Genomic DNA, 22412 nt, shown 5'->3' on the forward strand with positions numbered 1-22412 from the left:
GTTGGCTCCAATACTAGAAATTTCCTGGTAGTGTCTGTAGTCTTTCTGAATGTCACTGGCGTGGGTGGGAATGGCAACAGGCAAAGTTGCTTGCTTAGCAACTAATTCAAAACACAGTTGTGGTTGCGGAATTGTGCCTTATGAATCATTCCATGATTAAAGCATGTGGCTTTGAATATATTACCAGAAGAAAAAGTGCTTACCTGCCCTAGATATTGATTGATATTGAATATTTATCAGTCAATATATTTAGCATAGAGTTTTCTGGAGATCTCTTTCTTGATCAAGTTGATTTAAAAAGAAGAAAAAACTCATTTCATCAGTGTTCGTCCAGATTACAATGTATAAACCAATTTATATGACATTTTTTTAAGCAAAATGCTGCTGTCAGCTTCTCTTGGAAGAACACTGCCAAATCAATGGTAGGGAAATCAGTGTTAGTACCAGAGGCACTCCGGCCCTGGGTAAGCCAGATATCTGCCCCTGCTATTTCTTATGCTTATCTCCCTCCCCACACGTTTTCTGATCATTGAAGGAGAATCCCGCCGATCCAGGGCCTGCCTCTGGAAACAGGGCAGTGATGTGGGCTCAGCATCGGCACCAGCATCACGGGAAGGAGATATTTCCAATTTGTATGCCTCCACACGGGGAGGGGATGGATGGGAATATGTATAGTCCCCCCACCAAATCTTCCAGTGTTAATGCACTGGTTTATCTGCAGAGCACATCATATGTCAACTACCCCTGTAATAACCAATTTGCACCTCAGTTGGCCAGAAATGTTCGGTGTGTGACTTTCATGTCTGGGGTTGTGAGTGTGTATGCTGCATCGCAATCCGCCCCCTACATGTCAGTTTGAATAATTCAGCCGTTTTCCTGGCCTTTTCTCTCCATGAGATCGCTAGGATTGCCCTGTAGTTCTTGGCCTCCTCTAAAAGATCTTTTTGTGCAAAACCTTTTAGCCGGTGGAACAAACCTTTCCTGCTTGTGCATTCCCCTTTATTGTCGAACATCTGGGAAAGTAACAATTGATGCAGGGTCGTGCCTTCAATTTCTGGAATGGGTTTTATGGATAGAGATGTTCCAATGCACGTTGCTGGGAGGGAGAGGATTGTGAAAAATGGGGTCACCTTATGCCTGGCATATTCCTTGCACCAGAGTATGACGTGTTAGGTTGAAAACAGAGCCATCATAGTCACGGGCTAGGTCTGGGTTTTCCTTATGTTAACACCTGTGCATGCTTGATTCTCCAAACATGTTTCATACCTAATACCCCATCATATTCATGAATTTCAAATGTCCCTTTTCATAAAGCTTGGCAGTAGAGGTGAAGTGAAACATATGACCTTGGTAGCAAGAAAGCTAACAACATTCACCTGATGTTCACCCGCCCCCCCTCCCCCATTCCTGAGATGCTTTTCCTGCCACACATCCTGGCTTGTGTCAAATTATTGAACAAAGAGCACCAGTCTGCCTGGTGTCAGGACAGGTACCAATGTTACATGTCTTTGATATACGAGCACTGCCATCCTAAAAGGGTATAAGTTATTCTGTTGGCACAGGTTCCTGCTTCTTCGAATGCCTCGTGCCACTTGGAATATATCTTCCAGCAATTCCTAGTGTTTGAAGATAATACAGGTGGGGCGAGCAGTTTGACAGCTGTGTGCATTTCAAGTGTGAAGGATACTGGGGAATTTTGGGACCCTTCGGCTGACAGGAAGCATTTGGCTCATCCGTTTTGTCCTTCAGAAAGCCTTTTGTCAAATTCTGGCTCATTGAATCCTTAATGAATTCCTTTCTGTGGTGATGATCACTGGGGACAGAGCAGACATGAACTGGATCATTACTCACAAAGTCACCTGGGTCACTTGCAGTGCACAACAGAGAAATGGGCTGTAACCATGGTTACCTCTCTGGTCTGATTACATCACTTCTCGCTGGTGACCTCTGGTGACCTCGGTGGCTTTGTGGCCATGCCAAAGTAACCACAGTAATTTTCAACACTCCTGGTAATCAAAGGAGTTATATAGGAGATATTGTAACAAAAAGTTTGCAATTGATTCACCCATGACAGATATGAGGTGACAAATTTCCATATTTGTCCCTCCTCTTCCTACTGTTCAAACACGTCTCAGGGGACAATCACTTGTCCAGGAATTCATGATTAAACTCCAGCACACATCCCTCCAGTCACCCCTAATTCTGTTATATCTCCTGCATATTTAGTGCTTCCGCTTTCATATGGATGGATTGGTGTTTGATTGTGTCATTTTTGTGGTTACTCTTGTTACTACAGCGGACCTTTGTGACCATGGGGGGTGCTAATGAGGTGATAGTCCCTTGTGAGATCCCCCATAGAGCTGATCGGTGATAAGATAATTCTGTTGTACCTTTTGTCTGGGTGCCTGGTTAAGTACAGAAAAATGTTTTCCTGCTAAAACCCTGGCATCTGAACTTACCTAGAGCTAATCTATGTTTGTGAGTTGTAACCAGAGATGTGTTTTCCCATGAAAACACCATTAAAGCATCCCTTCCATTTGGTTTGTCCTTGTATTCCATCACAGATATCTTCTGCATCCTATGTTCATGTTACTTCTACCTCCTACATAATTTTTCTCACCAAGGCCATCCACTAATCAGAAATATGAAAATTATAAGTCACATTCCTTGGGGATCCGAAAGGAAGTCAGATATGCATTACATTCAACATGAAATTGATATTTTGCAAACCTATGGGGAAGGGGGATGCAGGAGAATGAATCAATCTTCCTGCTTAGTTAATTGCATGCAACACAAAATCCCCTGTCAGCCTTACATTCCATCACTTCCTGGCTCTGTCCCGTCAGATTTCCCACTGCAACTTCTGCCATAACGGCCAGTTTTTGTGGGTGTCTTCAAGCCAAGGGATTGCCATTTGCATCTTTTCAATTAGGTCCCTTGGTTGACCTATTGTCCCTTCCAGAAGGGTTTTCTCATGCAAACCTGGTGTCAAAAGGCTGGTAGGCATTCATCAAGGGGGTGCTTTTGAATGCCTGACTATTCCATCTTCAGAGGCTCCTGCATTTTCCTTGTACAGCATTGATGAAATGTGTAAAGACTATTGTCCACTGGTTCTTGAAGGTGTTGTCAGACAAGTAAAACAGGCTCCGCTCTGGGTTTAAGACCTTTATTGAATGCCGACTGTGGGCAGTAAAAAGGAACAAGAGAAAATACTGTTAACTATGTTTTGTTACGTGTATTTACAGTCCATGTAAGAAGGAATCACTTTGAAGCTTTTGTGCAAGTAAATATTTTATGTCTTGCTTTTAGCTACTTGCTTCAGTGAAGCTGCAGAAAATTCAAAATGATACTGAAATTCAGCAGGAGAAATACTGTTATTGTTGTCCCTCTCACTCTCTTTTAGGGGGTTGCAAGAGACTCCTTGTTGTGATTACCAGAGTTTATAATATGGATTGTACTAATCCTGGTAATAAGAGGGTTTACCGCACACATGCAATAAAATGTGACGAATGTCGCACCCTAATTTCACCTCACGGCTTATCAAGTCCATTGGAATGTGTTGTCTATGCATAGCCGGTAAATTATCACCCAGATGTGAAGCCCATGCCATTGTATGCCTAAAGGACTCCCCTCTTTGCAGCATCAATATTGGCATTCAAGTTCAGGCTTCAAGATAAACTTTAATGAATTCTTTGTCATGGGGTTGATTTATTGGATTGTATAAGGGATAGGAAACAGCTGTTAAAGGACCTACTCGGAAAGTGGGATTAGAACCTATCTCTAATGAAGAAGATGACATTTGCCAAAATTAATTTATCACCGCCTGGTTGAACTTGTAATATAAAATGCAAAGTGTGCAACGTCTTATGAATAAAAGATGCTGCATTGTGTTTACTTTGATTAAGAACCGCCGTGAGCAACTGCGCTGTGTAATTAATGTTATTTGTTGGTGGTAATTTGTCGGCAGGGTGCTGCAGCAAACTTTGATTCCACCGGAAGAAAATAGAGGAATTTGGCGTTCCCTAACGTATTTATTCTGGCAACAGACCAGGCATGCCAAATTGGTGCTTGTATAAAGTCATCGAAAGCACAAGCCATTATAAAACCATGCCACCCTAAACGACTAATAGTAACACTTGAAATGCATAGGATTCTTCTAATAAGTGCTTTTAATGAATGAAATTTTTGCTATCCAGTGATGTTAAAATTATGTAGATTTTCCCATTCCTGCAACCTTCATTTATATGTGTTACGCACACCAACGTAAAATGCAAGGGGCGGGGGGATGCTATTTAAGTGTAAGAATATAACATGTATGGAGCAAAAGGAATAAAGATAGTAATATTCTCTTTGTTTGTGTCTCCTCTGTACAGGTCTGATCACGACGACAAGCCGGAGATTAGACAGAGAGCAGCAAGCGGAGCACATATTGGAGGTATGTTCATGTTTACACTTGTCCCCCTGCCATCTTCTCTGTTTGGCGTGGTAGAGCGTCATTGTTGACCAACATTACCATATTCACGTGCTCCCAGTTGGCAAGTAAATACCATCCCCGGACTGAATGCTGGCACGCCGAGACATGTCCACAGGCTTGTCAATGCAGCCTCTCAATTGTTAAATAGGAAAATTACCATATAAGAGACTGTTGTCTATTCTGCTACCTGTGTGAAAACAAAGGGAGGAGCCATCTGTTATCTTACTTCCTAGCAGGTTTTGAATACCCCATAGTGATAAGCCGAATACAATATGCAGCAATTTGTGAAAGATGCCTGACAATAATATAATGTAAATTTTCACACCCTTTGTACTATGGGAGGTGGGCCATGGCGGTTATGCAATCAGCGAGCCGGCTTTGAATCATGGAAGAGGTTTTTCATTATTTATAGAAGGTGGCGTCCGCTTGTTTCCATGCGGAAGCAGGGTGTGTACGTACAACAAAAGGCTTTTCACGTCAAGTACACTTCAAAGAGTCAGACTGGCTCAAGCTGGTAACTGTTCCCCTTTGTTCGAAGGCTATACTTTTGTTAGAACAGCTAACAGGTTCAGGATCAAACAAAACACAGGCCTTCCATGCTTGACACGTCTATTGCTGCAGTAGAGATACTGCCTTTTATTGTCTTCGTAAATTCTTGTCAAAGCCAAAGGTATTGATGATAGACTTTGTCCACATCACCCCCTTTCGACAGAGGGTTTTGCGGCTGATCTTACGTACGGGGAAGGGCGGCAAAACTTCCAATCAATAGCCAGGATTTCCCATTGATTTTCGCCGAGCCCAATGTCACATGATAATTTTATACTTCACTTCACTCCAAGCTTTTCATTGCTCTGGCAAAAATTGGGGCCATGGTGCCTACCTTCCCAACCCAGGTAGATAATTTGCAGAAATTCCTGTGATCAGTTTCGCAGAGTAATGTCGCGATTCACCTTTTGATTCAATACCATAGGCTAAACGCATGGCTAAAATGTTATCGAAGAAAGAAGTAAAGGTGTAGCCTTTCTGAGTCCTCCATGATTGAAGTGTGCAGTCGGCACCCTGGCTAAATTGATGGAGGCGCCCTGACCTTCCTAGCTCAGTGGGCTTGGGGAGAGGCAGGCATTTCCAGAGATGATTTGCTGGAAGGATGGAGCAAAATTAAAGGCCTGCCAATCAATGGACGTAAACTCCAAGCTGATCCCCCACTCAGTCATGGCACATATAGGATCTACAGCTAGTTTGGGCATTATATACCCTCCAAGTTGCCTGCCACATCTCCCTGCTGTTAAAACTTATGATGGATGGGTGGGATGAAGGGAATCAAGGGCCCTCTCCCAGTTACAAGTGAATCCCATTTCTGAACCTAATTTCCAACCAGGTCCGTTCAGAGCAGGGAGAAGAATAAAAACGGAAGGGGAGCCAAGGTTACCAAGGTTAGATTTAATGAATACGCTGCTGGTACAAAGGCCACCGCAAACAAGCTTTCAACAAAGTAACATTGATAGACTATACTGGTGGGAAGAGGGTTGCTGGTATGACCTATGACCTCCCTGATTTGCCTTAGGCAGGTTATTTGGGATTTTAGACATTTAATTTTCCTGTGTTGCGTATCTCATAAAATGTCTTAAGAAGCCGTAATAGTTAAGCCCTGCCTAATTGGGAACAATCCAGACAAAAGCCATAATTCCCTGCATTTAAAGTGCAGACATGAGACTGAGCAAATACAGTCAGCCACGACCATAAACATGACATACAATCTCAGTTGTCAACTTTATAGTGGGCTGTATTCATTAACAGTTAAACTCTAGCCATGGCCCTAGGGGCTAAGCAACACGTAGAGTGGTTACATGTGTCAGTTTAGTGTTCTGTTACATTGTTCACTTGTCAAAGACAATAACTTTCCCAGCCTTTCCAAACAAAGTGGACATTCAACTATTCTTCTGATTGTTCCCTCAGTTTAAACTTTTATTAAACGGCCTATGGAAATATAATAGGACGTCTTATCATGATTCATTTCCATCCAGATTTAGTTACAGATTTGATTGGAAAAATTGTTGCTATCGGAATTTACTTATACCCTAGTATTTTGGACCATGACCAGATGATTTTGATTCTCCTATATTTCTTTAGTCAGTCAATCCTTCGCTTAGTGTGAGTATGGTCTTGGGCACTCATTTAGAATGGCACACATGTGAGTGCCTGGAATATGATCTCCAGTAGTGAGCTACAGAACACTTGATATTGGTTTGGCCAGCAGGTGTGTCAATGGTGCAAAAAGGTGACATTGGTAGAACAATCAGGCCGTGCCTGTTATATAGGTCACAGCCATCAATACCCCCCCCCCCCTCATCAGAATTAATCACAGCGTCCGAATCCACTTACTGTGTGGAAATGTGAAAATGCTCTTAACATTTCAAGGAGAGTGGAACTGAAATGAGGGGTGGTGCCGGGTCTGAAGAGTTAGCTGGGATTCAGTCGCAGAGCAAATTTGATTTAAATGACGTGATGATCGCGTGGCATTTGTATAGGAGATATTCAGGTGGCGTACCTGGTGTCGATAAGTAAGATAAAAGGACACCCCGCTCATTAACAGCACTTAGTATGTAGTGCGCTGCTCGGAAATGATTCTCAGCTCAGTGGTTCCGTTATTTTCATGCATATGAATATTTGTCGCCCAGCCATCTGTTGCCCGAGATTCTCATAAAGTTTCGGCTCGGCCGTTTGTCCGTGGTGCCAGATTGTCTAATAAGCGCCAAGTCCAAACCGTTGATGCCCTTCAGCCTAACACCTGACCTTCAGACTATAAATCCCTTGTGAAAAAGTGTAATGCTCTTATCAGAAATCATTGTTGCACCTCACTCTGTCCAACCGTACAACGGAAGCATGTGCTAAAGCCGGGTGTAACCACAAAGGTGCCCTGTGTTGTCAGCCTCCTGCCTTGAGGTAAAAGGCTTGACCCCAGAAAGCCCCACCTATTGCTAGGAACAAAGGCCAGCCCTGTTTCTGGTGTCCCCACTTGTACCCAGAACGCTCAGGTCCCCAGAAGCTGATTGAGATTCGTCCAGTATTGACTTTTTTACTGCCCGCTCGTTTCAGGATGGTTTGAATCAATGAAACCGTCTCAGTTGGAAGTACTTCGCTCTTCAGGGGAAGATAGATGTATCGATTGCCACCTTTCACAAGAATTAACACCCAGGGAAATCTATAAATACAGCTGATCTCATGCAGAAAGATTTCCTGTATTAAAAGGAGTCATATTACTGCAGTGTATCATTGGCCCGGAGGTAGAGCCCATAACACATTCAGTCCAGCAACTTGTACAGTCTAACGGTTAAACCCATGCAAATTTATTTGAAATGCGATCACCTGCTAGACCACACACTGAAATCACAGTGGTGTATTAGCGAGATTTTCAATTGAGCCGATTTCTTTCTGTCCGAGGGACTTGTGCCATTCGTTTTGAAAAACATTGAAATATGCATAATCAGTTATTTCCTAATGAGGATTTGGCGGTCCTGAGCTGGAGACAGTTGAATTCCTGGCTTTCAGAGCTGCAGACTGTGAAATCTTTGGACAATGGAGCCTCTTAACTTTGTTTAAACCGAAATTCTGCAACATACAAACATTGTAAGGGAGGATCTGCTCAGACTCTTCATCCCCTTTCTGGACAAACAAAGGAGCATTAGCTGGAACCGCTAGCAGAATTTCATGCGCCCGGTCAGAGGGCAGAAAAACGGGGAGAAATTTGAAATGTATTAGGCGACATACAGACTGTAGTGTCAGGTTTGATGTGTCTGGAATGGTTCAGTCTCCATCCCGGAATCCCAGCAGATCTAAGATTTAAATGGGGAGGGGAGGAGTGCAGTAGGAATTCCTGGCAGTCGGAAGCTTGCGTCGCCAGGAAGCCAATCCCATGTTATTGCTAGAATTTCCCAGGTATGGGATAGGTCTGGAGCTAATTCCCCACTTTTCACAGCCTACTGCGTTCTGTATTTTAACAAGGTCAGGAGCGCCATTATCTCGACAGTTACTGGCAGGAGCCCATTAGACTTTGGAGCGCTGTGGAAGAGATATCCTGCTATATTAGTTATTCCTACGTAAACATGGCAGGAAGGCAGGCAGACTACAGGGATTTGGCAAGTTATTTTGTACATGCAGGGCTTGTGCAGGGGCCCTGCAAGGCTGTTAAGACTCACAGCCTACCCTTTACGCACTTAAAGAAACGTAAATGTCACTCTCCTCGCCCAAACCTCTCCCTGCTGTGGGCCCATCTATACAGCTATTGGTTACAGGGAGATGGTTAGATTGGTAGGGTGATGGTTATAGATATTCCAACTTTGTAGACTGCAATTTTCTGCCATACACATCGCTAGAATTGTCGTTTTTATCACGCTACTCTGCCTGGATCCCATACAAAGAATGAATTAAGCCTGCGGGTGGCTTTTACCAGTTATTACTTTATGTACGTCAGCTGATCAATCCTGGGATTCTGGGATAATAAGTCTCATCTTGTGGTGGATTACTGAGTGTCTATCCTGCTGTATGATTGTAATTACGCTGACTGATAATGACCCCGTTCACACTCATTTTTTTCAATCGCGATTGAAGTATAATCGCGATTGTTCGATCCGATCGCGATTGAACGCAAATAAACTTTTGCGTTCACACTGCTCTTCGCCAAGTGGATTAAAGTACGCCGTGATCCGATCGCGATTGAAGCACGATTGAAGCATGCTATCGGCGACCATCTGGTAAATGTTGTTGTTGTCCTTGTTGTCCTTGTTTTGTGTCTATTTTTCCGCTAGACATTGTCACTTGGTGCGGTAAATGTCCCTCTTTCGGTGACATTTCCCCAGTTTGGCCTGCACCTCCTCTCTCCCCCAGATTGCGATGAGGACCCTGGTCTCCTCATCGCGCCATCTGCCACCAGCTGAAGTTGCTGACGGAGTTTTATTCTTCTTCTTGGGCATTGTTGACGATGAAAAGTTGTTGTTGTTGTTGTAAAAGAGCGATCTGACGTGCGGATTGGGTTTGTTTTCCCGCGCGATGCGAACTATGACCCACGTACCCGCATGTATGACCTCCCACCCCCGGAACCAGCCGAAATCTCCGCCGATCGCGATGGAATGAATCGTAGTTGTGTTCACACTCAAAATTTGATAGGATTGGATTGGATCCGATCGCGATTAATCCAATCAAACTACCTCCGGAGGTAGTTACAATCCAATCGCGATTGGATCGTTTTGGATCGTTCCAATCGCGATTGGGAGCGTTCACACTGAAAAAATCAATCGCGATCGGATCGATTCAATCGCGATTATACTTCAATCGCGATTGAAAAAAATGAGTGTGAACGGGGTCAATGTAGTTACCTAATGCCAGCAAGATAGACGACAGGCAGTGAAAGGTGTTTTTCAAAATAAAAAAATCTTTCTGCAAAGATGCTCCATAAGAAATCAAATCTACCCTTTCTTAGCCTTACCAAATTTGAGGATTTTACTGTAAGAATTGTTGCAAGGTGCTCTGTCACTGGAAAACTCATAAAGATGCATACATGGAAACTGTGCTGCCTGGGTAGCCTGGATATTGCCCTGTTGCAATATCAAGAAATAAATGCAAACTTGATGATGATGGATAACTTATTCTTGGGTACTATTTTTGGCATGATACATTACAAGAACAGTTAAAGTGACGATTTTAAAAGGCATTTCAACATGGATGTATTTTATGTACCTGAGAAATTCTGAGATGTTAACAGACATGGGTTTTATGTTGGTCATGACATATATAAAGGATTCTTTACATTGTCAAGTAAATGCAAATGACACTGCATTTCATATTCATATCATGAACCTGTCATATAAAGGCATCTATTTGGCATTATAATATTTATATGTAGTGGTATTGCCTACTGCATTACGTCCTTTTTATTCAGCCTCAGAGTACTGTAAGTCAAGTTCATAGCTATAGTTATATCCTCCAGAAAGTGTCTAGAATGTTAAGAAATGGCAAAGAACTTCACTGAGGACAGGGATTTCTTTCTCTGTCTTTTTCATTCCAAATTATCCCTGGAGGATGTGTTCAAATGGCTGAGAATCACCCAATTAAATGTATATTGGCAGAAGTGACATTACCACTGGAGGATGGTACCGCTATGCTCCTCTGCCAGTGTGATGGATACCTTGTCAAGCTCTAATGGTGGGAGGAGGGGGCCTAACAAATGACCCTTTGAGGATGATATAGTTTTAGCACTGAATTTGTTTAATGGAAAAATTCAAAGCCAGATAAATTACATAGCACGGAAAGGAGATCAAGGGTATTGGTGCGTGGTGTAGAGCAGTGCGGCCAAATGATAAATGCGTTGTGTTGGGAATAGACAGTAATATACATTATTGCTAAAGAATTGGCTGGTTTACTCTTGACAGGGCGTATTTGTTGTAAACGGAGGCCCTCCTGGTAGAGAGCTACTCTTGCATTGACTTTTGACATTGAGTGCTAAAATCCCACCAAGCGTGTCCCCCACTTGCTGCTAGCCCCTCCAAATAAGGAAGTGCCTGCTCCAGAGAGTGGAGATTTTCCCTGGATGTGGGCTTTTTGCTGAGAGTAGGCGATGGTTTCCCTCTGAATGGGAGGCATCACACTGTGACCAGAAGGAGGCATCATAGACAAGGATGCCTGGCGGAGCTGGCAAAGCACAGATGCAGTGACCTTTAGAAGTGGGTGCTTCCCCCCAACCGTTTTCACCACAGACCATTGCTCAAGTCCGGCTTCATGGCTGGAGGTAATGGATTATTAATGCCAAGCCCAGATAGGCAAAAGTAATAAAAGGAGATGATAGCCAGTTAGCTCTTTTGGCCATATTTTCTGTAACCTTGAACTTTTGAATGATGTATTAGCACTTCCCAAGAATGAAAGTTGATACACTGTGCTGTGCATGCACCAAGAACTAAAAAGGCAGCCATTTTGAAAAATGAGATATGGTTTTGTTACAGGTCGAATTTTGAGTTCCAATTGTAGCCAAGTGAAGATTGAGTTCTATTTGGATTGAGATACTTGTTGGATGTTGTTAAGTTTCCAGTGGCATTGCCTTGGTTCAAGGTTAATTCATCACCGGTTTCCTGCTGTGTGCTCGATAGGGAGGGCTGCTTCCTCCCCCTGCAATATCAAGTCTTTGAAGTCCCATTCCTATTGACTGAAACTGGTGCCAGCGTTAATTACCTGTAGCGGAAAAAACTTCAGTTGGGTAGCTTTCGTGGCCTGAAGTGTGTCTCGCTGTTTGCACTGCCCTTTTCAAATATCAACGGAAAACACTGAACAGTAGGCGGCATACTCCACTTGAATATGTAATAAGACCAGGAGAGCAGAAAATCTATGTCTTGAAGAGTTAAATGCATAAAGATGTGCCCATGTTTACTGCTGCTTTTGCCATGGCAGTGACTGCAATTGGTTGCTATAGCAATGACTGTCCGATTTGATCTGTCAGCATCCTTGGAAAAATGTTTCACTTTGGTGTTATAGTTACAGCATGAACGCTTGTCACGTTTTGCAGCTGGAGTCGGAGGGCGGTAGTTTTGTCTGTGTGCACTTGATATGCAGAGAGACTGGAACATTAACAATTCGTCAAACGTCTGTCAGTTTTGAGATATCAATTTGGCAGACTCCAGAGGGGTGGAGATTAATTACTTGGTATGGCCCAGATGCCTTCTGCTGCCATTAATAGTACGTGTGCTGAGGGAAGATTAACAGGCCGGTAACCCTTTTCCACTGGTATCGATGGGGATAAGGTTTCGGAAGAAAGTTTTGTGTAATCGTTACTTGTGATTGTTTGCTGAGAGTTTTACCATCACAGCTGGTAGACTTTTAATAAGTTGGAAACACAACTTGTTAGTCTTGCCCCTCGTGTGCGGGTTAACGGCTGGAAACACAGCATCAGACCCAGACCACTCTAACAGTCGCTGTTGAATAAATAAAACGGCTCTCACCCCGACCAAATTTCCTGCATGAACGGCCTCCAGGGTCAGACAAAATGAATTAAACTTTTATTGTAAAGCTAACAAACCTGGCGAACACAAACACCCCGCTTCCTGCCTGCCAAACAAGAGCGGCAAACTGACAGATAGCAATCATCGACACAGGTGCTTCGACAGGTATGCAAGTAGTCGGTTTACCTGTACTGCCCCAAAAGATAAGGGAATATAAAAGAATTCTCCCAGCCTGTGTTTGAAATAGCATCCTGAAGTGTTGGAATAAAAGAACCACTGTCTGGTTGCCTGGGTGCTAAGATTGGGCAGATGGGAAAAGTCAGACGAAGACATAGAAGGCCCCTGTCTTGTGTATTTGTTTTGGATGGCGAATAAAAGTAGAGAAGGTCGGAGAGACATTGGTGTTTATATGAGAGAAGTCACATGTTCGCATGGAGGGAAAATGGTTTCATGTGCCCTTTTCTAATGGAAGTTCAAGAGTTTTGGAATCGTGGTCCTGTTTCTGGGTAACCGGGTCATGACGCTCTGTTGGGCAGAACATATGGAAACCCAGAACTTTGGTAGATTGCCTCCTGCCCATGTAAATCATGTGTATCGTAACTGTTGACAGGTCTCCAAACAGCTCCTCAACTACAGGGTTCTGTTTATCAGCATACATCACAAATCAAACAGTAAAGACCTGAATTGGACTGCATTTCAATGAGTGGTGAAAGCTCAAGTACATTGTACATAACACCAACATTGGGAAACAGTAGGCCTCAATAGATGTCATATGGTTAGAAATTTGTTTTGGTTACTGGGTAGCATGGTACACACATCTGAAAACATATTGTACCAAGCCCACATTTTTCTTTGTTGCCTCTGGGATGTATTTGAAATTTTAATGGTGTTGTATAGGGGTGGATACCGCTTCGCTGGACCTGATTCGGACCTTTATAACATCCAAGAACCGAGTCCAAAAAACCTGAAAGCCAAAAACCTGAGTAAAAAAAAAAACTGAACAAAGTACATCTTTTTCTATTTTGTTTGATAAAAAATGTTTCGAGTCTCCCCTCTGACTAAAAAGGCATTTAAAGTAAGTGCAACATTCACTGGTTTGTTTGAAAGTCTTCTCACTAAGAAACTTTTATAGTCGTGCGTGTCAGTATTAATTCTATATGCTTATTATTGGTCTAATAAAACAAAACATTAACTGGACAGGATCAGGTTCAGGTCTGGACCTGAACCTAAATCTCTGGACCTAAACTTGGACTTGGACCTTATTAAGCCGAACTGGTATCCTCCCCTACCCCTAGTGTTGTAGTATTCTACTACCTGCTGTTATATTTTGCCCAAAGAAACTAAAATGTCCTCTCTGTTTTTGTGCAGATTTCAGTGTCGGACAATGGCAACCCTCCCCAGGTCTCGACGGCACACGTGGTTGTTACGGTCGCAGATGTCAACGACAACAGTCCTGACTTTGGAACCAACACCATCCGCATCCGGGTTCCGGAGCGCCCTCGCACCAACGAGAAGGGGGACATCTACCGGGTGGTTGCCAGCGACGATGATGTCGGTCCCAACGGCGACCTAGCGTACAGTATTCGGGGCGGAAACGATAAGGGGAGGTTTACCATTGATCCAACAAATGGGATGATTTCTACAAGAAAGCCATTGATGAAAGGGCAACAGTACAACTTAAAGGTAAGCTGCTATTTTTGCTTCTTTTAGTGTGCCGTTTTAAAGATCTGTTCTTCTGATATGGCTTTTAGGATAAAGGATTTCAGTGATAGATAGATAGAGTAAAGGTTATGCTAATGAAGCAATCTATGTTCACCTTTCCAGATCCAAGCCGTGGATCACGGCCGTCCCCAGCGGAAGTCAAAGGTCATCCTTGTGATCGACGTTGTCCCACTGCCGCCGGAAACGCCCCTCGGTCCAACGCTGAAGAGCCCAGAACCGGAGTACAACTACAAGATGATTCAGGAGGACTGGCCCGTCAAGGACTGGATCACAGTAGTGGAGGCTGAGGACCCTGACTCACCGGAACTGTGGTACAACATCATTGGTAAGACAAGCAAAATCTCAAGTCTCAATTAAAAGGCTTACTACAAATATTTTCAAGCATTTCGTGCAGGATTCTGAGCTGCTGATCACATTTTGGAAAACTTAACTCTTTGAACATGTTCATTTGCATGCTAATATTTTTGCATGCAAAAAGTTATTTTCCCTAATTGCTTCCGTTGCCTCCATTGAGCTAATGATTGGTTAGGGCCTCATCACTCATTTTTAGACACCTAGGTGTGGCTTGAAGGTATGCCAATGTATCTTATTGTCTTCTCTTCCCAGGTGGAAATATTGGAGAAAAGTTCACCATAGCTGATGATGGCATCCTGAAACTGGCCAAGAAGCTGGACTGGGAAGAGCGCAACAAGTACAACCTCACTGTGGAGGTCACCGATGGACACAAGTCTGCCACTAAACAGGTGCGTATTTGTTGACAGCTCTTTCCAGGTGACTTCACCTGTCTAAATGTGTCATTTATCACAACCGACAAGAAGGGCGTCATCCCTGTCGGAAAAATACAATTTTCTGTAGTCCTGTAGACAGAAGAATAATACTGTATCGATTCTTACAATAGTGTTAAACAACACTTTCAGTCAGATGTGCAAAGGTTAGGTGTGACAGGTCGTTCAGTATGATATAACCAGCTGCTATGTGCCTGCAATGCTGGTGTGTTACGCTGAAGGGTGGTTGTACCAGCTATACAGATACAGATATATGTTAAGGAAGGCGTGCAGTTGTACACTGTGTTTTATTTGTTCCTGCTGCTATTCCCTGTCCAATTCTCCAGGCTAATGCTGTGTTAGGTTCCAATCAGATAGAAGATCCCAGCATCGGGCTCCCTGTAGGATATGTCCCAGTCACTCAGATGTGATGTGAAGATGTATGGCCAATAGCCAGCTCTCCTGACAGGCCTGCTGCTTGGAAACATAATTAAGAAAATTCCCCCTCACTACAATGAGTCTGACCTTCTCCCTTTCTGCAGAATTGATGCGTCTCTTCTTAAAAATCCGTCTCCCTTCCTCCCCCCCCCCGCCCCGCTGTCTGTTATAGATTATCGACCTACTTGATTGCACTCCAGTAAAGGTTATTTTTAAGGACTGCAAACTTTTCCTAAGGCTTCCTCCCGGCATTTGGTGCATTCTTGTCGAAATAACTCACAGCTGTCAATCCCACTTGTGCCCGGAAATCCCCCCACCCCCTCCCTTCTCCTTTCCAGAGGTCTAAATACGGCATATCTGTGGCGGTATCTTACTAGTGAGACATGCTGGCCAGCAGGCTTTATCATTAGTTTAAAGTAGATTGATAGTGAGTGCCGCTATATTTGGTTACTACCAGAAGCCTTGAAGCGTCAAGTTGAAGACCTGTATCATGTATAATTAGTGCATTCCTCTTGATAGGCCCACACATCTGCCAAAACAAGGACCACCTCCGGAGGGTCATGACGTCCAAATGTCATGTTTTTCCGCTCATTTTATGTAATCACATGAATTCCCATCAGACCTTGGTGGGGTTTCTTTCAGAGGGCAAAATTTTATTCACCCAACATTCCAATATCTTGAGTTTTCCAACTGTAATAATACCGAAACAGGTCATTATCCTCTTTTTCTATATCAACCCATGCAAGGAAAAGTCCTGTATCCATATTTCTGCCATCACCGTTTGTCAGCAGACTGTTGCAACACAATTGTTGCATCCCTGTCAGGTTGAACCATTGTGAACATATGGGAATGAGGGTAGATAGAAGCCATCAGCTCAATCGGTATTTATTCAATTGAGTGGCATGTTGTGGCCATACTGTCCACTTAATCAAATCAATTTGGACCAGGGACTGCTGAAAGGCCAGGGTATTCCTGAAGGGTTCCTTCATGTGATATCAGTGTAAGTGAATTTGGGGTTGAATTCAATTTGGTCAATTGACTCCAGGAGGTAATTGAGTTTTGCCAAATGAAATTATCGGAAATGTTTTTTATCCTACAAAGAGGGACAGCTTTCCTGCGGCTTTAGGGCAAGTACATGGCAATTTTTGTTGTGGCCTTGGATAAGGCGAGAGCTCAAAGATACACACAGGTTACTTGAAGCTGCTAACCCCACTAAAAAGTGCAAGCCATGCATACTGTTACATCCTGTGATTATTTCCCTGGTGCATATCAAATGTCATAAGAATTGGCAGCCTTCCTATGTTAATGTAATTGAACATAATCCTATGTTTGCCGTCATCATGTTTTATTAGGCTTCTATGATAATCTGTTGCACATCAGTCGTGTTTCCTACTTTGGGCTTTTCATGTGCTAATTCCTTATCTATAGTCTGAAATTTCACCAAATATCTTAACCTCCATCCTCTTGACTGCAATATTGCAGATTGTTTAAATTTTCTTCTGCAATCTTTAAAATCTTTCTACCCAATGCAGACTACAGATGGGTATTTCGAACACTGTTTGACCCTTGGAAATTTGGCTTGCTGGAGATTCCCATAGCAGGGTCTGGGAGAAGGTTAGAATTTTTAAAAGGGAGGCAGAGCGGAGTGAAACAACTTTTGTTGTTTCTAACAATCATGTTCCCTTCATCATCTCTCCTCTAGATCCTCCTCTCAGTGATAGACTTGAACGACAACCGACCACAGTTCGCACAAAAGAAGTACGAGGTGGAGATCCCGGAAGAGGCGCCCATCGACACTCTGGTTACCAGGGTGACCGCGTCCGACGTGGACGAGAACAGTCGTCTCTTCTACTCCATCGACTCCAGCACCGACCCCGTCAGCATGCAGAAGTTCCGCATCAACCCTCGCACAGGTAGGGAGGAACAGCCGTGTGAGACCTTAAAAAGACAATCACTGATGATTCCGACCTATATAAACTGACTTCTGTAATACTTAATTTTGGCATGTAATTATCACTACATTCAGGCTACATTCCAATAGCATAGAAGACTAGAATATTCCTTATGATGTTGTGCAGAATGTTATCAGATAAACACTGCTGATTTCGACCTATATAAACTGACTGCTGTGATACTTTTTTTGGCATATAGATATCACTACATTCAGGCATAGTCATTATGATAGCATAGAAGACTGGATTTTGAGTATTCCTGCCCTTTTCTTTCCCAGGTGAAATCTACACAGCTTCACCTTTGGACCACGAGACCAAGGATCAGCACATTCTAACCATCATGGCTAAGGACCAGGACGTCTCTGTGATGCGTAACTTTGTCCGTGTCGTCATCAACGTTAAGGACTCCAACGACCACCGCCCGATATTCAGCGCACAAGAGTACACCGGCGCCGTGTACGAAACTGCCGCGTACGGCACATCCGTGGTGCAAGTGGTGGCGACCGACCGAGACAGGGGCGCCAACTCTGAGCTTACATACACCATAGAATCAGGTACGTTTTTCAACCAGTTTGGTAAACACCACAGAACGGAAGGAATGGCCGCGTTCTCTGCTTGAAATGGGCCTCCCACGTCATTTGTAGCTTGATGTGACTGTTTGTGGAATGTGTGTGCGGTGGCTACAGCGCATTCTTGACCAGGACTTGTGATGTAGCGGCAACAGCACTGTGGATACAGGTGTGTGGCCGCACTGGAAAGTGGGCTACCACCATCAAAAACATAAATGCACATAGGTGTTACAGTTTAGCTTTGCCTGAAAGGCAAAACACATTTGGGAAACTTCATCACCATCAAAAAGCTATCTAAGCAGGAGGCTTGTAGAAAAAGTACCCCCAAAAGCAACCTTTCCTGCCTTTATTTGATTCTGAAGCAAAGTAAATGATGTGCTCAAGGCCTTCTCTTCCAAATGGTGATGGCATAAGACAAGCCCACCTTTCTTGAGCATCAGGAAATAGTCAGAAGCTTACAAGATGAAGTTCTTGAAGGAACCGCGCTATCGTGTCTTGCCCAGGTGGAGATACAGGAAGTTTTAATGGCTGGAAGTGCCGGAAGGTTGGATTATATAGTCCCATTCAAGATGCCTGGAAGGGACTGACAAGATGCTTCGTGTCACCCTTTCTGACCCCATTCTTGGCTACGCCTGCCTCTGTGTCAGTAACTGTCAATAAAAGTTGCATGTCTTTTAAAACCTTCAATCCCACACTTGCCTCAAATGCTTTTTCTGCTTCGTTCTTGTAATGGTGGGTCGTTTTAGGAGTTGGCAGTGGATTAGGAGCGAGAAAGCAGACACAATTTCTTTGTCGTTAAGAATTGCAATCCGTTGGCAGCGGAAATGGTAGACAGTTTATCTCACAGGTGACTAATGGTTACCTTCATTCATGTCTCCGCAAGGTTAATGAGATTTTAATAAGCGTCCTTCGCTGCTCTGCAGGAGTGATCGCCATTTTTACCACACAGAAGATTAGGTTTCTCCTTTCAGGGGATTTATGGTGGGAAAAACTCACTCGACTTTGTCTTCCCTTTGAAGAAGATGTGTGGTGAGACTAATTCTTTGGTCACTCAAACTCTTTTCAAGGTCTTTTAAAACAGAGGGGTTGCCCCTTCACATCTGGAGTGCATTGGTCCATATCTGGCCTGGGGTGCTGGCCTACATCAATAAAAGGCCAGTATTGTGTGAGATTTTGGTTTGTATACCTTCATCAGGTGAGAAAACAAGGCTAGGGGCACTGGAGCAATAGATAACAGATATGCTTGAGGATGTTGAAGAAGATAATGCATGGAAGTGTTTTGTAAACAGAAGTGAATGTTATAACAGGGGAAAAATTAAACATAGGAAGGAGTATTGTGTTGTTAGTTGTAATGTGCTAATTGGATATGACATATCTGGTCCAATGTGTGGTTAGACGGTGTCCCATGGGACGTTGAAAAAACTCAGTTTGGCTGCCAAGGAAAATGGTCACCAGCTTTACCAGTCTTTATCAAGAAGGTACAGCTTTCTCTCCCCCAAAGATACAGATCTGTTTATTTTCAGAGTAATTGCATACATGGAGTTTTGACTTCTGTTTTGGTTCCTTAGGGACAAACAAAGGAAAAATCCCGCTAAAATCCGCAGCTCAAAGCTACTGCCGCCTCTCTACCACCATGTCTGTCATCCAAGAAAACGGTTTGTTAGATCTCCAGGATTATGCTTAGAGAAGTGTTTCTCAGCATATCTTCTGCTGCAAGTGTATGGGGTTAGAGCGAGATAGTCCCAGATATAGAACAGAGAGAAGAAAGGACTGAAAACACACCTGTGCTTCTGGTAGTGCAATCATGCATCAGAGGATGTTTACACAATGGATCGGTAAAGAGACGCCTTTTGTTCAGTGAAGATTAGTGGGATTGTTTCTAAATATTGACAATATCTTGGGGCAAAATGTAACCATTGCTTTGGCCGGGGTTTCCGTCCTGTAAGTGCCAAGTGTGTCGGACTCTTCATATCAATTACGGATATCTTCTTCCCTCGGCAGAAGGCCATGCACCACTGATCAGTTATCATCAGTGCAGTGCAGAAATCATTTAGAGGAAAAGGAAATCCTTTAGAAGTGTTCATTACGTTTGTCTTATGATAATCTATGACTGTTATTCTGCAGAGCCCAGAAGTTACCAGGCATTGAGCTTCTATTCGGGAGTTAACATGTTTTATGTGGAATGCTAGCACTTATCTATGTAGTTCAGAGATCGGTTGGAATATGTCACCGAGATTAAGGTTGATGTGGCATGTGCTTTCCAGTCCACAACTCTTGTGGAATTCAGGTACCCCACATCCCAAGGCAATGTGTATCTCCTGATCCGCAACTGGATTTGTAGCCAGTCCCTTACCGCGTGGGTCTCCCGAGTTTCCACCTGTCTTAAGACGCAGGCGTTTGTGACTCTATACAGGTGTAAGACATTATCCTGGCGCCAGTGTGTTTGAGCCCTCCTTGGGGGATGTTAGTTTGTAGCTTAACGTTAACACAGGGATCAAGGGAAGGAATACTGCATGTATATGATCACCTCTCTCCTCCATATTCGGGTCTGGACCTTTTTTTATTGGTTTAATCAACGGACATCTTTACGGACCAGGATGACTTATGTTGTCCGTTTAGATGGCAACACAATTTTGCTATTCTTCCCTGCCTCGTGCTCAGTGGTCAAAAGTTTCCGTCCACCAATCAAAGTTGACTTGAAAGCGAAGTATTCCAGTCACAGTATTATTAGTATTCCTTCTGTTCGTCAGTGCGGATGGTTGCAGATGAGACATGTAAGCCATCTCGGAACAAATGTTTGGCCACAAAGTCCGCTATTAAAGTCGCCCGAGATGACGTTGATAAAGAACTTCCATTATGCCTTCGCCTGGCCATATTGCTCCGAGATTATGGGGCTGCAACGTCTTACATTCAGAAGGAACCCCCTGGTAAATAATGATCTCGGAGCCGCGTTCCCTAGGCCGGCCGTCTGATTACAGGCGCTGCCCCCAGGCATGCAGCATGGATTCTGTTGCAATATTTGGGAGAAAGTAGACCCATTTATCAGAGGAATCATAATAGATATTCCCAGTCAATATTTCAGTGGTGACATGGAAATAAGAAAAGCCATAAAGTGCTTCCATTCCAACGAGATAGAGGTACGCTTCTGGCTTTGAACCAAAGAAGCGAGGTAATTTGTTGGATGTCATCCAGCGAAATGCAAAGGAAGAACACCATTAGCTGGCATGAATCTTGCTTTTGTTGTTATGAGGTGCTACAGGACGGGTTATTGCTTGAAGAAGTTCAAACATTTAAAGGTTGTCCTAGAGGGCCCATCGATCACCAGGCAGACGATGTAATTTGATCCAGCCACAAGCACTGTAAAACCACCTCCATCATCTGTGTACAAACTCTCCCCAGATAATGCACTCATTGATAGATCACTGACAGAAAGACCTTAAAGTTTCTACCCAAATCATTGCGTGGATTTTGTTGTTGGCGGTTTGTAGATCCCTCCTTTTACTGATGTTATCGTCAGCGGGGTTCCTAATGCATCCCTGTGCCGAAATTCCATTTAGGTCCAGAAAGGAGTCATCCTTCATTCAAGGGGGAGGCAGGGGCGACTCTGCTTGCATATCCCGAGCCTGCATTGAAGTCGGCCCAGATTTGCGCTATCTGTCTTCCTTACCAGATACATATGCTGATTTTTTGTCAATACTGTGACTGGAATTGCATATTCCTTCGGTCTGTTCTTTGCCAAATTTTTACAGCGGTTGGAGGTTATGATCGGGTTGGATGTTTCGTGCAGGGTGCTCTGTTGTATTTACATTGTAATGGATATGCATCATTTCAAAGCACGACTCATAAAAGTATGTGATGGAGAAAAATGACCAGTTTTATGAGGTCTTACCAACATTGATGTTGATCACCAATAATGTATGTTCTCAATGGCATCGTAAAGTCAGTACTTGGGAGGCCCTGTAGCTCTTAAGTGATAAACTGTGATATGGTATATTATTTCTTCTTGAAACTATACAGCAGGCAAACCTTTTACAAATTGGCGTTTTTATTCTATAGAACAGAATTAACCCGATTTAGTCCTTCTCTTTTTTTAATTCTGCCATTTCGCACACATGTCTCGTACATAAGAATAAATGTATATTTATTTATGTAACAATAAAGATTTTGATTGCATCCACCTGCAAGCATAATTCCTGTATGAATGGTTTTATGAATACCTACCACTCTGCTATGTGCACTGTTGTCCCTGATCAACTTCTGCATGAGCCCCCAAGGCTACACAGCCTTGATTTGTCTCCCATGATGAGATTTTGTACACCGTCATTAGTCAAAACCAACATGTTTACTGCTATTCTAATCTGCCGGGGCTTGGTGAGTTTCATTAGATCACCCTGGGAGGTGAAAAATATGATAATGGCTCTTTACTGTGCAAGGTGAAGAATATAATAATGGCAGGCAAGAAGCAGAAGTGATTTCGGTATTGATATTATCACCCCAGCAATCATGTTAAT

At 43.4% G+C, this 22412-nt stretch overlaps 1 protein-coding gene across 5 annotated transcripts in view; it reads left to right on the forward strand.

Moving 5' to 3' along the window:
- Positions 1-22412, forward strand: part of LOC136436814 (protocadherin Fat 1-like) — a 67556-nt gene that overhangs the window by 19777 nt on the left and 25367 nt on the right. For all 5 annotated transcript variants that reach the window (XM_066431155.1, XM_066431159.1, XM_066431157.1 and 2 more), the window contains exons 4-9: positions 4374-4435; positions 13825-14139; positions 14281-14503; positions 14785-14921; positions 17083-17293; positions 17611-17886. In XM_066431155.1, the coding sequence (XP_066287252.1) occupies positions 4374-4435; positions 13825-14139; positions 14281-14503; positions 14785-14921; positions 17083-17293; positions 17611-17886 (1224 nt within the window). The remainder of the gene's footprint in view (positions 1-4373; positions 4436-13824; positions 14140-14280; positions 14504-14784; positions 14922-17082; positions 17294-17610; positions 17887-22412) is intronic.

Source organism: Branchiostoma lanceolatum, chromosome 6 (assembly GCF_035083965.1).
Source record: "Branchiostoma lanceolatum isolate klBraLanc5 chromosome 6, klBraLanc5.hap2, whole genome shotgun sequence".
Classification (NCBI taxonomy): Eukaryota; Metazoa; Chordata; class Leptocardii; order Amphioxiformes; family Branchiostomatidae; genus Branchiostoma; species Branchiostoma lanceolatum.